This window comes from Heteronotia binoei, chromosome 17 (assembly GCF_032191835.1).
Source record: "Heteronotia binoei isolate CCM8104 ecotype False Entrance Well chromosome 17, APGP_CSIRO_Hbin_v1, whole genome shotgun sequence".
NCBI lineage: Eukaryota > Metazoa > Chordata > Lepidosauria > Squamata > Gekkonidae > Heteronotia > Heteronotia binoei.
Window position 1 is genome coordinate 18751127 of NC_083239.1, and position 16043 is coordinate 18767169.

A 16043-nucleotide genomic window follows, 5' to 3' on the forward strand; every position below is an offset into this window, starting at 1 on the left:
TAATCAGGATGCAATTGGTCTGATCTAACTTTATCTTTTGTAATACCCTCGTGATGAGAGGGATTGGCGGAAATAGGTAGTGTAGTGTCCCTGACCATTGCTGGAGGAAGGCGTCCCCCGCTGACAGTGGGGATGGAGGGCCCCGAGTGTAAAAACGCGGGCACTGTGCGTTGTCTGGAGATGCAAATACATCTACTGTCGGAGTTCCGAAGGTCTGGAACACTGTGTGCAGGTAACGATGGTTGAGGGCCCATTCATGGTCGTTGACTAGATGGCGACTCAGTGTGTCTGCTTGGACATTTTGGACTCCTGGTAGATGCACTGCTGTCAGGAAAATGCCGTGGGCGATACTCCAGTGCCATAAGGATAGGGCTCATTTGCATAGTCGAACGGAGGCCGTGCCTCCTTGGCGATTGATGTAGAAGACGGTGGCTACATTGTCGGAGGTGACCTGAATGTGGTGGTTGTGAAGGGATGGAAGAAAGGATCTGAGGGCTCTGTGGATCGCCAGAAGCTCTAGACAATTGATGTGAAGGAATCTCTCGTAATCTGACCATTGTCCCTGAACTGCCAGTGTTCCCAAGTGGGCTCCCCATCTCCACTTGGGAGGCATCGGTCATGACAATCACAGAGGGCGGTGTTCGTACAAACGGCATTCCTGTCAGGAGATGACAATCCACCGTCCACCACCTTAGAGATGGGATAATGTGAGATGGAACCGTAAGTAAGGTCATTTGGTGTTGCCGGTGTAGATGGAATGTCCAAACAAACCACAGTTGAAGGGGGCACATGTGAAGTCTTGCAAAACAGAGGACGGCGGTGGTGGCTGCCATGAGGCCTAACATCCTTTGAAAGATGAGGGCTGTTTGGGAACGATGCGTTATGATCGTATTGGCTAAGGATTGGATATGCTGTACTCTGTCTGCAGGGAGATAGGCCCTGTGAGATATCATTGACAGGTGTGCTCCTATAAATTGTATGTTCTGAGTGGGATTCAGGTTGGATTTTGCATGATTGACCTGAAGACCTAGTGCAGACAGAAGGACAGGGTAGATGAAATGTCCTTCAGAAGTTGTTCCTTTGTTTGGGATATGACCAGCCAATCGTCTATATAAGGGTAAATGGAGACCTGTTGTTGTCGGAGTACTGCTGTCACCACAGCCATACATTTCGTGAAGACTCTCGGTGCTGTAGAGAGACCGAAGGGGAGAGAACGGAACTGATGGTGCTGATCTCCAACAGCAAACCTGAGGAATCTTCTGTGATGGAGACTGATGGTGAGATGGAAGTAAGCATCTTGTAGGTCTATCGACGCCATCCAGGCCTGCTCTGGAATCAGTGGTAGGATAGATTGTAGGGTAAGCATGCGGAATTTCTTGTAGCGGATATGAAGGTTGAGATTTCTAAGATCCCGTATAGGGCGCAGCCCCCTGTCTCTCTTTGGGACCAGAAAATAATGGGAATAGAATCCCGTGTGATGGAACTGCGGTGGAACTGGTTCTATAGCTCCCTTGTCCAGCAAGGTGGAAATTCTGATTGTAGAGGAGGAGAGGGGGGTGTAGGTATGAACCTGTGGAATTTTGGAGTCGAATCGAACTCTATGATGTAGCCCCTGTGGATGATCGCCAGGACCCATGAATCCGATGTTATGGATTCCCACATGGGGTAGAATGGTCATAGTCTGGTGGTGGCATCTGGATGGTATTGTGGCTGGTCGAGAGGTAGAGGGAAGAAGTCAAAGAGACTGCTTTGGGGCCGGTGCTGACTTTTTTGCGGTTTGTGGACGTGCTCTCTGCTGAAAAAACTGTTTTGCCGGAGGAGCCTTACATTTCCAGAATTTGGCTTGTCAGGGGGATCGAGAATGTTTGTAATATGAAAGTTTCCAGGTTCTCTGCTGATTAGGCTGGGATTGCGGTCGAGTAACTCCCAATCTTTTGGCCCGTTTCCTACTGTTGTCAACAGTGGTCAAAATGTCATCCGTGGTGGCATTAAAGAGGCCCTGTCCATCAAAGGGTAAGTCCTCTATTTTAAATTTGATGTAAGGCTGCAGTGATGAGGACCTAAGCCATGCATGCTGTCGTAGGGCAATCGAAGAGGCCGTAGTCCTTGATGAACATGCCACAGCATGGCGCACTGTGTTAATTTGCTGCTTGCTGACCCTAGTAAGTTCCTGAAGGAGGTGGGACGCCTGCTTCTGTGCTGTATCCAGTAAGGAAGGAACCAAAGTGTTAAGTTGGGAGGTGAGGTTGAAAGCATATGCCGAAAAATAGGCCATATAATTGTGGATTTTTGTTGTGGCAGTGGTAAGGAAATAGATCTCCCTTCCCAGAGTATCCAATTTCTTGCTTTCCTTTTCAGGTGGGACTGGGTGTCTTGTTTGTTTAGATTTTGAGGACGAATGCACTATCATGGAATTTGGAGCCGGATGATTGAAAAGAAATTTCAATTCAGGAGCATGAATTTTGTAAAGGGATTCAACTCGTTTCGATGTGAGTGGCACTGAAGCGGGTTTGTCCCAAGCCTCTTTCAAGGTTTCCAGGTGAACTGGGAACATCGGAAGAAAAGAGCCTGCTGGCAGGTCTGTGTGCACTAAATTGTGGACTACATCCGAAACTCTAGGTGCGTCAGTAGTCAGCTTGACGTTAAGGGAATTAGCCATATTAGATAGCAGATCCAGATAGGATTTGGAGCCCTCTGAGGGTGAAAGGTCAGCAGGTTTGATAATGTCGGATGCCGGTGAAGGAGGAGCCGAGGCTGTGGAGTGGGATGAGTCGGATTGCTCAGCTTCGGACTCTTCCTGAGTCTCAATGGGTGTCTCAAGAGGCTTAGTTATTGTAGCAGATTGTTTGTGCAGCAGAAGAGACTGAACACACCGAGGTTGATCTGGTTGGAGACAGGGGCTTCGACACCGTAGTGTAGTGTTTAGGGTGATGATATGGGCTTTCACGGTACAGAGGACGGTCCTCACAGTATGCCTGCTCTCGATGTGAAGGAGTTTCACAGTACTGAGGCTGGTCATCCCGATATGCCTGATCCCGATGTGAGGGATGGTAAAGTACCTCATGGTACCGAGAGTCTTCATGGCACCGAAGGTCTTCACTGTATCGATACCGATGGGAATCCAAAAATGGTGATCTGTAATATCTTCGGTATCTGCGAGGAGATGGTGACCTGGACCTCGATGGACTATAATAATAATAGCATTCCCTATGATGACTTCGAGATCTCTCGGCTCGAACTCGAGTGGATGGCTCTCTCGGTGTCGAGGGTTCTCTTAGGAGTGGAGATGTGGGTGTCACTATCTGTTGTTTGGTAGGCATCGAGACCTCCCGGAATGAGTGTGCGCCAAGAATGTTTGCGCGCTGACTTCTGCTGGAATCTGGAGATTCGGTGTCGAGGATCTTGTCAGGTAAAGATCCGTGAACTGAAGGGGACCGAGAATGAATGTGTACGACCTCGAGAGGTATGGTATCGATGGGCACCAAGGCTTCCAATGGAGTCGGTGCTGTCTGTATCGAGGTCGCGGTGTCGATAGTCGGGTGCGATGCGGAAGTCATTGTTGGAGACTTCAAATCCAAGGGTCTATGGCTTGTTTTAGACTTCGATTTTGGTGATGTCGAAGGGTCCTTAGAAGTCGATTCTGTACGCTGTCTCTTCCTAGAATCGTCAGACTTCTTTGAATGTTTCCTGGACTTAGGCTTACTGGGAACCGAGGCCACGGAAGCTGCCGGTCGAGCCACTCTCTTTTGAGTAGATAGGGAAGATGGCAAGGTTTGGGATCCCGAAGTATGGGACATCATAGGGCTCAGTGAAGACTCTAACAAGTGACTTCTGAGTCTAGCCACGCAGTTTTTTCTTGCTTGCTTCCCAAACTGGCTACAATGCAGGCAAGTGTTGGTACGATGAGCCGCGCCCAGACAGAAAAGGCATAAAGAATGACCGTTGGTAGATGGAATTTTTAAGGCGCACCGAACACACATTTTGAAAGTGATTTTGTCTTTTCCTTCCATCCGCCCGGGGAGGGGAAGGAGAGGGACAATGGCTGAAATAGAAGAAAGGGATAGTAATATATATATTTTTTTACGATACCAGTAAGTTGAAGAAGAAAACTAACGGTGAGGAAAAACGGTGCGGAATAGTGCAGGAAAAAGATGAAGATCATGATGAATAGAGGAGACTCAGCGAGGTAGGTGTATCCCAGGCGGCGGTAAAGAAGAAACTGGGTGGGTGAAGCGCCTCCCTCTCATCTAGGCATGTGCAGTGGATGCCTCCTCCCCGGGATGAGAGGAAGCGCGTGCCAAAATTAATGCTCCAAGATTGCTTTGAATTCTCCGAGGTCGGGTTCGATCCTGGTGGATAATCCATGTGTGGGACTGCACAGAGACCACAAAGAAGATAAAGAGGTGCTCCTGGAGCAGCACACAGAGAGCAGGTGGGGAGCAGGAGGTCCCAGCCACAGTGCAGTGTGTCTGGCAGGTCCAGCTGCTAACTGACAATCTATGTCAAGCAAAGAGGACTTGCCCCCTCTAAAAACTGGCCCTGCTAACCAGATGGTGGCTAGTAAGCAAAAATCACATGGGAGTCCTTTTCTTAGCTCTCCGGCAGAGAATTCCAAGAAAACATCATGGGAGTGGCTGGAGAGGGTCAGGCTTGGGTTTAGGGATGCTAGCATTCAGCCTCAAGAGGCTCTTATAGCAGAGGACTTTGTCAGGTCCTCTATCCTCCATGACTGACTAGGATGGTGCAGGGATCAGAGGAGGATCTAGGATGCACAATGCACCTCCCCCCCCCCTGTTCTCTCATTGATCTCCATCCTCTGCTATCTTGCATGGTGGTAGGAAGGTCCATCAAATCACAGGAGGTGACGCCATAGAATTTTCAAGGCAAGAGATGAACAGAGGTGGTTTGCCATTGCTTATCTCTGCATAGGAACCCTAGATTTCTTGGTGGTTTTCCATCCAAATACCAACCAGGACTGAGCCTGCTTAGCTTCTGAGATCTGATGAGACTGGGCTAGTCTGGGCCATCTAGGTCAGGGCGCTATCTTGCATAACTCACCCCCTGTTGTTAACACCCAGGAGGACTTCCTCAACCCCAATACATTTTTGTCCCCACAAAGCAATTGTTTTGAAGCTTCAGCCAGTGAGACAGTTTGCAACCCCTAATGTGTTGAAACCAAGCAGTGAACTGACGGGAGGTTTTCCCACCACTGGCTTTATTCAAGCAACTTCTTTCTCTTTGAAAATCCAGCCTTGAGGGTGGGAATCAAGTCCCTGCCCCTCCAAGCACAATGCCAAGGCGGGGGGGGGGGGGACACCACTCAGCAAAGTGGGAAGAGGTAGGAAAGATAAGGATGGTCCAATGTCACATGCAGTTGAGCAGATCCCCCACCACCACCACATCCTTGCTTCGGGCTCAGGCAGGGGACTGGTTGTCTTTTTGGAAAGTACAAAACAATCCTGTTGTGCTGGTTTGGTTTATCTTTGTAGATTTTGCTTTGGACCAATGCAGCTAACTACACTGTCCCTACAGCCAATTCGAGCCCTGTTTACATTCCCTTCTTTCTTCCATGGACTACTGACTTAAAATTGGTTTAACAGTCGATCACTCATCCCTGGAATTCTGGGAACTGTAGTTCTGTAAACAGGAGCTAGGAATCTCTAACAGAGCATCCTAAGCACCTTCTTCAAATGACTGTTCAAAGGATTACTTGGGAGGGGGGATTGCAACTGTTATACCAGTAAGCTTGTAGCACATCTAAACCCAGTCTTTGATACACCCACCACCTGTTACAGGAAGGAATTCATGCACACCAAGTCTTCCATGTAATTCATTTTAATACTAGGGATGCTTGAACAGCTGATTTAGCTCACATCCTGTTCACCATTGGTGCTCAGGCAGCCAAATACTCAATGGACTGTTTAGCTGTTTGCAACTTGTTCACTGGTGGGATCAGCTGGGAGTCAGCTTCTGATCTCTTGCTAAGGAAATTTTGCTCTGTACCCCAACGAAGTTTTTTAAAGGAAAGAGGAATCAAGCCAACTCCCAGCTGATCAGCTGGAAGTTGGGTTCTTCTGATCTCCAATCCTGGAACCCAGGTTTGCTTTTTGAGAAGGAATGCACAGGAACACAGTTCTAGCTGGTTTAGTGTTGGGGTGTGGCTTAATATGCAAATGATTCCTGCTGGGCTTTTTCTACCAAAAAACGCTCTGCTGGACCCTTTGCTGCATCCCTGAACTTGCTAAGAGGTAGCAAACTTTGCAGAGAAGTAAGCAGAAGCCCAGCTGATTTGCCTTGTCTTCTTCCTACCCATTGGATTTGGTACTTTCTCTTTTCCATTTTGCAATGAAGTACATAGTAGCATTCTTTTGGCTTCTTCCTTCCCAAAGCTTGGAAGGAGAGTGGAGAGAAGCGACCTCTTTCTTCTGTCCCTTTTGCAATGGGAGTTGATAATTTCTGATCTCCAGCTGCCCTATATATTAATTTTGCCTGGGAGCTGGGTAAAGAGCCCAATTCCAAGGTGATCCCCTATCAGATGGGGTGGATCAGAACCCTACTCCAAGGTGATCCCCTAGTACAGGGGAGGGGAACAGTGGCTCTCCAGATGTTTTTTGCCTACAACTCCCATCAGCCCCAGCCAGCACGGCCAATGGCTGGGCCTGATGGGAGTTGTAGGCAAAAAACATCTGGAGAGTCACTGTTCCCACCCCTGCCCTAGTAGGTGTGAATCAGCTTCTGATGAAGAAGACCACAGATTTATACCCCGCCTTCTCTCTGAATCAGAATCTCAGGGCGACTTACAAACTCTTATCTTCTTTCCCCACAACAGACACCCTGTGAGGCAGGTGGGGCTGAGAGGGCTCTCCCAGAAGCTGCCCTTTCAAGGACAACTCCTGCCAGAGCTATGGCTGACCCAAGGGCATTCCAGCAGGTGCAAGTGGAGGAGTGGGGAATCAAACCCGTTCTTCCAGATAAGAGTCCTCACACTTAACCGCTACATCAAACTGATCCCCCCTGAAGTTTTTCTGTATCCCTGCACAACAAGGCTAGAATACAGGGAAGTGCTGGGAGATCAAAACCTGACTCCCACCTGATTTCCAACCAGATAGGAGTCAGATTCTGACCAACAGGCAGCCACAAACCTGTTCGAACTGCTCGATGCAAGCAAAACATATATTTGATTGGCTCACAGTCCCATTCTTTATATTGGAAAAAAGGTAAATGCCTAACAGATTTACAGTGACATTTGCAATGCCCCTAATTCATACTCAAAACAGCAACCTGTTTTTTTGTACATGCACATTAGTATATTCTTTTATGGCTTTACCAGAACAAACCTAGAATTTTGAACACTATCCCCTCTTACAGCATGTGAAATATACATACGGGGCCTGTAATCCGTTATTTAAATAAGCTTGTGTTTGTAGACACAGCCAGCTTGCATGATCAGCCAACTCACAAAGTGAAACATTTGCTGAATTCTTCACAGCCAGTGGGGGTTGCTTGCTTACATTTCCTACTTTTTTAAAAAAGCACCCGTCTGCACAGAGAAAAGTAGCAAATCAGGGAGAAGTTATTCTCCATGATGTTGGATCTCTCTATGTAGACAGAATTTTTAAATGGAAAATTCTTCAATGTAAATGTTCTGGCTTCCTCCTCCTCCTGCAGTCTGAAGGGCCACAGTCTGCAAAGGGCTGAACTGAATGAGTCTGACAACTTCACAGCTTGGCTCTTTTTACACATGGAATTGTGCTTGTAGAGGCAAATGCCTTGCCCAGACTACACACGTATCAACTTAGAAGAAGGGAACCAGAAGTGGGTGATATGCTCAAAATAAGCACACTTGGCTTCAGCCTGTCCCTAGGTGTGTCCCTGACTTTAATGGACCTTATTCCCTGATAACTGTGCACAAGGCTGTGACTTTCATCTGCCTCCTGGTGGGCCTGGGAGAGAGAAAAAGAAGCAGCTCGTCAGCCTCCCACCTTCTCACACCATCTGGTCCTCCTCAGCTCTTGCATCTGTCTTTGCTCTGGTTGCAGCTGCTCTCAAGGTGGTTACTGCCATAAATGAACAGCAAACAGGAGGACTGATGGGGTGGAGGGAGCAATGGTGGCTTCTCATCCTTCCCAGACCCAACCAGGCAAGTGTTACGGTCATGATCACTATGAAAAGTTACACAGGAGTACAGTTCACTGACTGCATGGGGCTTTCTTCCAAGCAAACATGCTAAGAATCAGTCTGTAACTCTCATTTATAAGGAATAGCTAGCAGATACATCCTCCCATATGTGTACACAGAGCCATTTTGTACAGTGAGAGTTGATTCAGATATGATTTTTTACACCTGTGGGCTCTTCAGAACACCTTTGTGTGCCTGCTTATATATGACCAAACATTGGAACCTGGAATGCACAGGTACTTATAGCAAAGATCAACTCCCACATACACCATCGGATAGGTTGACACTCTGCAAATGTGAACTATCACTCTTACCTCCAGGGAGCCCACTTTCATAGCAGAACCTGGTACGGTGCGTGGCATGGTGCGGCTGCGCTCTGACATCTCCGAGGCCAAGATCTGCCGCACTGTGGGCTGTTGCTTGAACTGGAGGCTGTACGGGTGCTTCATTGTCCCATAGGGCTGGTTCAAGTTCACGTTGATGTGGTCTACCGAGGCAAAGGAAGGGTAGGCCTCGGCCTCCATCATATGACGGACCTTGGTCATGCCTGGCGCTTCATCCAGTTTGATGTTGAGCTTGCCCTCCTCCCTGGTGAAGGGTTTAAGGCTCACTGTCCGCCGTGGCAGCACCATGTAATTGCTCTCCATGGCAGCCTCTTGGGGCCGTAGCCAGCCATAGTCCATTTGCCGCAGGTTGCTCTCACCACACATGTAGACGGGCCCCCGTGTGGCATCCAAGTTGATGTCCTTCTTGGTGGGCGGGTCGTTGAGTTCGTTCAGACCCTTTACCACATTGTGAGTCATTTTGGGCACCTGGACTAGGATCGAGGTGGATGGAATATTCCCGGGGAGAGTGGAGAAGCCCAAGCCACCCTCGGAGCTGGTGTTGAGCTTAGGATCCTCATCCCCATCCAGGGAGATGCGCGACAAGGTACTCGTGATGGTGGCCGGATTGCACGTATTAACCTCTTTGAAGAGGACTTGGAGGGAAAAGGGCAGTCAAATAGAACAGTTCTTGATCTAACTAAGCGGTATCTGTGCTCTAAAGGAAACCCCCCACCTTGCAAGGATTGGGGGCGGAAAAAAAGAGGGGGGAGATTCCCTTCAGTAAAGATTTATACCAACCTTTAAGGACTCATGATGGGGATCCCAGGAGCCAGTCCAGACCACCATATACAACATGGCTGGCTTGCCCATGAACCAGAAAACCCACAGAGGAATTAATGAACAATCTGGAAGTCCTTTGGGTAATCTGTACATGAACAAGCTGCATGCCCCTTGTGAGTTTAAGGGTTCTGAGACTGAAAGATGGATGCCAAGAAAAAGGAATGTGGTTCAATGGTAGAACCCCATCTTGAATGCAAAAGGTCCCAAGTGCAATCTATGACATCAACAAAAGATAATTTAATTGTGGCCAGTTTACGGCCATGAGCAAAGATGGATTTAGAAGGGAACTGGAATCATGTTGTAATTAGTTTTATTATGATTTTATTGTGTTATTTTATTTGATGTACTCCGCTCTGAGCCCCCAATGGGGGAACGGGCGGAATATAAATAAACAATAATAATAATAATAATGGAGAGGTCCACCAGTGGTTAGAAGCCATGGTGACTAAAGGGAACCTCCACAGCAAACGTCTGAATATCAGTGTATAGAGACAATGGTGATGTATTTGACCCCTATGTTCTGTTCGTTGGCCTTCTGGGACACTGTTGGCTACTGTGTGAAACAGGATGCTGGACTAAATGGACCACTGGCTTTATCCAACAGGGCTCTTTATTTGATCTCAAGTAGCAGATGTTGGGAAAGATCCTTCTCAGCCTGCCAGTCAGAGGAGACAAGGCAGGACAAGATGGACCAATTGCCTAACTCTGTACAAGGCAGTTTTGTATGCATGTATGCAAACTCAAGGTCAAGATGTGTTTCTAGGAGTTCAAAACTGGTGAAAAATCAATTGCCCAATGAACCTTAGCCTAAGAGTCCCTGGTATTGACAAAAGCCACATTTCTAATGCCTAAGTCTGATTTTCTACTCCTCAAATGTGTCTGAGCACAAGAAGCCGTCTTCTAATGAGATAAAACTTTACCCAGGTCACCTTTGTTTGCTCTCAGTGGTGGCAGCAGGGTCTCAGGCAGGCCTCACTTGGGGCTGGAGCTCTCAAGAGCAGTGTTCCGGAAGCTCCAACATTCATCTCTTCATTCTATCCTATAGGCCCATAGGATAGAATGGAGAGATTGGGCCATGGGTGTGATGCTAGAGAAGGGGTTTTAAACTTCAAACCCTTTCTCTGGGGTCACGCTGCAACTGCGGCCCAATCTCTCCATTCTGTCCTATGGGTTTTAACCAGGAAGCTCAGTAGAGCCTGTAGAACAGTTGATCTTGCAGGAAGAGGTCTCCCTGCAGGACTATCTGCTTTGCTGGCATAACTCATTTGCATAAATGAGCTAATTAGCTTTGGCACAACTTTTTTTTTTTTTTTTACAAACTGACTTCTGGTCTCAGGTAAAAAGTACCTTCACAATATCTACTACCTGGTCCTTTTAAAGGGAGATGCTGGAGACTGAACCTAGGACCTTCCTCATGCTAACCAGGTGCTCTACCATGGAGCCAAACCCACTCCTTCAATGAAGTTGCTTTGTGCTTTCAAGCATGAGTCTACCCTGTTCTGTTCTGACAGGCAGCAGCTTTCCAGAGTCTCAGGTAGAGTTCTTTCACATGAATTGGAGATGCTGGGGAATGAACCTGGGATCCTCTGCATACCAAGTATATGCTTTACTACCGCCCCCATTTCCAAGTTCTGTTACGTCTTGGGGAGATTTAACTGGTCCAACCTGTTTGAGTCTAAGCCACTTGTCTTTTAAAAGAACCAAAGGCCACAATTTCTGAACTTCTGCTAACCAAAGTGTGTTCCTGAAGCCAAGAGAAAGAGCCTCACCTGTCTGACACGCCAGGTCAACATCCTTTTCAAAATCTGTCTATAAAAACACAGAAAGAGGGGGAGAAAGAAAGAGAGAGAGGGAGAGAGAGAAAAAGACAGAAGAAGAGACAGAGAGAGTAGAAGTGGAGAAATGAATGCATCATGGGTGGCACAAAGGGGTTAAAATATGTTGCTCTAGCTGTCTTCAGGACTGGCATAGTGTTGGGAGAAAAGTACTTGTACAATGACTACAGCCTGGATACCAAAGATGGGCAGAAACAGGATATGCTTAATGGTGGTATTGCATATGCCCAACCTGGTCCACCAAGGTGGCATCCAAACCTGATGACTGCTCAGCCACCTTTTAAAATGATTATAGGCACAGCACATGCATGCCCCAACATGCCACCCTGAGTCCACTTGCGGAGAGGGCGGGATAGAAATTTAAAGTAATAAATAAATAATAAATAAATAAACATGAGCAAAGCAGCTGCATCCATTTCCAAAACAGCACATGGACAGCATGGTGGAAGCTGTCAAGTTCATTTACTGGTGTGGTGCAGAGGCTGAGATGATTAGCTGGGAGGTTACAGCCCTAAACCTTCCAGGCATCTTTAGGCAAGCCCCAGAGATAGCACACATGAAACTGAGCACGTAGGAAGAACTCACCATGTTTGTGCTTCAGAAATGTTCAAGAGAGCAACAACTATTGTTCAGCTGGCAGCTCAAATGTTTCATCAACCACATCAGGTGACGAAGGCTGATCTGGTTGGACTGTGATGGTCAGATTAAACTCCACAGCTACATTGTGTACATCCTCCTCTGGCACACATTACCTGTCTCAACTGCCACCCCCATGCCTTGGCATGGGCCCCACACTCACTCACCATGATCTGGACTTGTCCATTCTTGCAGGAGTCAGGAGAGTTTTCGTTCTCATCGCTCTTGCAGACTCCAATCTGGCACTTCACCACATCCTGCACCTGGGAGAGGCAAGGTAACCATCTGGTCATTGGGTTCCAATTGGGAATGTTTTGGCTCTACTTTAGCTGAAGGACTTTCTCCACCGCCTCATTTCCCACTGTGAAATCCATCTTTATACAGTGGAGAGATCTTTGGTGGCCAATGACTCACACAAACAACCACTTGGACTAAGCAGTGATTCAACAGCATCCAGAGACAGAGCATGAGATGGGACAGGCTTTGGGTGTCAATCAAATGAAGTGCTCTGGTATCTATAACACCAATTGCTGGTCCTTGGCCCAATTTGGGACCCTGAGGCCCTCCATCTGGCAACACACACACAGATGTGCAGAGCTGTGAGATCAGCTGTCTGTTCTCTTTGGCAGTGGGAGGGGATCCTAGCTCACCACCTTCAATGAGACCTTTATGAAAGCTGAAAGGGACAGAGAATTCCTCAGGGGTGTGTGGGCTGGGCGAGTGCAGAGGCAAGGCATGGATGGGAGAGAAGCCCAGTGATCCGCTTCACTTGCTGCCTCCAGCTTTGAAATAACAAATTCCTCACTGCTGTCTCCGCTGTTACCTTGAGAGTATTTATGAGCAGGCATTATGCCTGCTGCTCCCCCACCCCTCCTCAAGATTTTTGTTTATTAGCCTGTATAAATTGTGACTGTCTCCGCTTGCGTGCCCCAAACATGCACCTGCCCATTCCGGGTGACCTTCTTAGCACCTGGACGGAACTGCATTGCTAATCTGCCGTTTTCACTGCAAGGACATAGATGCTATAAGCACCCTTCTTTCTGACAGCAGAGTGAGGGATGTGGGTATGTGTGGGCAGCTGGCAGCAACAGGCACTGCACCCGCCACTTCTGCATGCACCTGTGTTTTATGTTTATGGAACAGTCGTTCAACACCCATTTCCACTAAGATAAATGGAGGCATTGGAGAGGGGCTCGGAACTCCAGAGCACAGATGGATGGGATTGGAAGAAGGTTGTCTCCAGGTAGATGGAAGGGAATGGAGCCAAGTCTCCACCCACGTTCCAAGCTGCCATTAAGTAGGGGTGTGCATTTGGTTCGGCCGAACCGAATCAGCCGCCGAATCACCACTGATTTGGCTGTATTTGAAATCGCCTGCAGCCGATTCCAATTGGGGCCCATTATGCGGCAGCTGAATACGGCTCACCGTATACTTCCGTATATATATTCGGAAGTATACGGAATTCAATGCAAAAGGCGGGAAAGGGGCTTCTGCAGCCTCAGGGGAGCTGCTTGCCTCCTTTCCCGCCTTTGGTAGCCTTTTCCCACCTCTCCCATAGCCTCCCTGGGATCAGGGAAAGGGGGGAAGGGGAAGAGGAGCCCCAGCAGCCAATCCAAAGCACGCATTTGCAAAATGCATTGCAAAAGCATGCTTTGCAGGGCTGTTGTGTAGCTGATGGCCCAGCCATCAGCAACATTGTTGTTCTTTTGATCTTTTGCTTACTTGGGTATCCAAGTAAGCACTATTGTCTGGCCAATCAGAGAGCAGTGCTATTTTTTGAATCTGCTCTCTGTAGGGCCAGAGAACCTTTTTAAGGAGTCTGCCTGGCTGGACTCCTCCATTGCTGCTGTGGTGGTGTGTGGTGTGTGTTTAGAGAGAGACTGTGCTGTGCTGGCTGGTCCTTGGCCTCAGCTGCTGCTGCTCTCTCAGCCTCACCAGACTTGCCTGGAGTAGAGAAGACTTCAAAGATAAGACAGTCTTGGGGTTCTTGTTTTTATTTTAGTTGGTAAAAGGACTTTTTAAGACTCAGAGTCCCTTTACTTATCCAGATTTGGGTGGCGGTGGTGGGGTAGCTTATTTGGGGTTAGGGGGTTAGGGGTTTCTGCTTGGGGAGGGGGCCTGGGGTGGGGGATTATTGCCAATTTGCCCATATCTTAATTTATTGAGAGAACTTTTAAAAGTGCAGTGTCCTTTTACTTTTCCTGATTTGGGTGGCTTGGATTTCTTGGGGTTAGGGTGAAGGGGGGGGGGTTGGGGGGAGGGGTTGGTAAAATCCCTGTATTGTTAAAAGTTAAGTTTCTTACTGTTTTAAAAGTATTCTGTGTTTGATTTGTTGCTGCTGTGTTGTGCTGCTGTTCCTTTTCTCTTCTGGTTCTTGGGGGGGTGCTGTTTGGCCTAATTTTCATTGTTTAAAAGGCCACTTTTGTCCCCCTTTTCCTGGTTCTGGTTTTAGGGGGGGGGGTGTTGTTGACTGATTTGGCCTGAACTTTCTTATTGGTTGTCGCACCCCGGGCGCCCCTCTCGGTCTCCTGGTGCTGCCGTCGCCCCTCTATCCTGGGCAACCCCCCTCAGGCACTCTGCGGCCATTCCCCGGAGGTCTCAGAAACAGGGGTGGGAGCCAGGTTACTTCACCACGGCCCCAGTTTCCCTCCTGGCTGTGCAGCGGCTCCTGTCACTCTCGGCGCGAGGCAGCCTCAATAAGCACCAGCCAGCTTCCTCCCTGACCTCCTGCCTCCCTCCCTTTTATCCTCCTGCCCCAGTCCTCCCCTTTCCTGTGTTCTGCCCCTCCCTGGCTCCTCCCCCCTTCAAAGCCCCAGACGCCCAGGAGAGGCGTGCCGGGGCTGGGCTGCCTGGGCGTGCCTCGGGCGTCCTAGACCTCTGCAGTGTGCTGGGGTGTGGCGTCTCTCGCCGCCCCGGGTCAGGTGGCTCTCCTCCTCTTTGCCTGGCGCTGGGCTTGGCTTCTCCCTTCTGCTCCCCGACGTCTCGCTCCGGCCAGGCTCCTTGGACCCGAAGACGAGCACATTGCTACGGGGCATTGCTCGGGTGGATGTCGGCGCTCGGTCAGCCCAGGTGAGCGGTGGGGCCACTGCGGGGGCTTGGGAAGGTGTGGGAGGCTCTCGGGGCAGTGACGGAGGGCGGGAACGGCTGGCAGGCATCGGGGGGTCCCCCTCGCGCAATCCTAGCCCGGGCTGGGCGGGACATTGGTGAAAAGGCCACTTTTATAACAGTTGAGTTGCTTGGCCTTTTCTGATTGTGCTGGTTTTGTTTTGGTTTTTTTAAATTACCTCTGGTTGGTGTGGGGGTTGGCGAGGGTGTGTGGGGGCTGTGTGGGCTGGGTCACTTTCTTGTTTTTATAGAGTGATTTTTGGAATCTGAGTGTGCTCTTGGTTTGGCTAGGGCCACTAAATAGGCTGCTCCACTAATAAGGGTGTTTTTAGGGATTGTGTTTTTTTGAAATTTAAAAAAAATTAATCCACTTTAGGGCTTTATTTCCTTTCAAAATTCAAGTAGGCCAGAAAGGGGTGATTTTAAAAGATTTTAGGTCTCTCATAAAAGGCAGCGTGATTACTAGGCCACATCAGGCTCCCTTTTAAAGAGACTAGGGTTGCAGCAGTGCATCTTGCTTTCAGCCACTGAAAGCCGGTGCATCCTTAGATTTCCATAGGGTAAACCACAGCTTCTCTTAAGTTATAGGGGACACCTGATTTCTAGTTTGCAAGGAAATCAGGTTTGTCCCAGGATCTAGTTAGGAGAAGTTTAACTAGGAGGATATAACAAGGATTGCCTTCATCTCAAGGTAGCCTTTTAAAAACTGTAGCCAGGTACAGGCAGGATCACTTAGTCTCCTAAACTTTACCAGACTACTACTACCCCAACCCAAAGAGAGACAGGTTAGGGACCAAAAAAACAAACAAACAAGTTTTGGTGGGAGGGTTCTTAAAAAGAAGTCAGGGCACTTGTTGGTTCAGGGTACAGTGCAGTGAGTTAGGTTTGTAAAAAACCCCACTCTCAGTTCAGGTTCTGTGAGACTGGCCAAGGGTGACATGAGTGACAGGTAGCAGAAGAGGGGCCCTGGGGGGAAGGCCAAGGAGAAGACTAGAGGGGTGGAGGGGAGGGGGAAAGGGAGGACCCAGGTCTCCCCCCCACCTGTGTGTGGGGCCACTCCACAGCTGCCTACCAGCACTCCGACCTCTGGCCGGAGTGTGATGAAGAAGAAGGCCCGCCTTGG

The 16043-nt window shown here is 48.7% G+C and overlaps 1 protein-coding gene across 6 annotated transcripts in view; it reads right to left on the reverse strand.

The window, feature by feature from the left end:
* ADGRB2 (adhesion G protein-coupled receptor B2) overlaps positions 1-16043 on the reverse strand; it is a 305016-nt gene that overhangs the window by 11224 nt on the left and 277749 nt on the right. For 5 of the 6 annotated variants that reach the window (XM_060257849.1, XM_060257848.1, XM_060257847.1 and 2 more), the window contains 3 exons: positions 11983-12078; positions 11114-11153; positions 8493-9157 (listed from right to left, as the gene is read on the reverse strand). In XM_060257849.1, the coding sequence (XP_060113832.1) occupies positions 8493-9157; positions 11114-11153; positions 11983-12078 (801 nt within the window). Of the gene's footprint in view, positions 1-8492; positions 9158-11113; positions 11154-11982; positions 12079-16043 lie in introns of those variants that run through there. The other variant, XM_060257850.1, reaches the window with a different exon arrangement.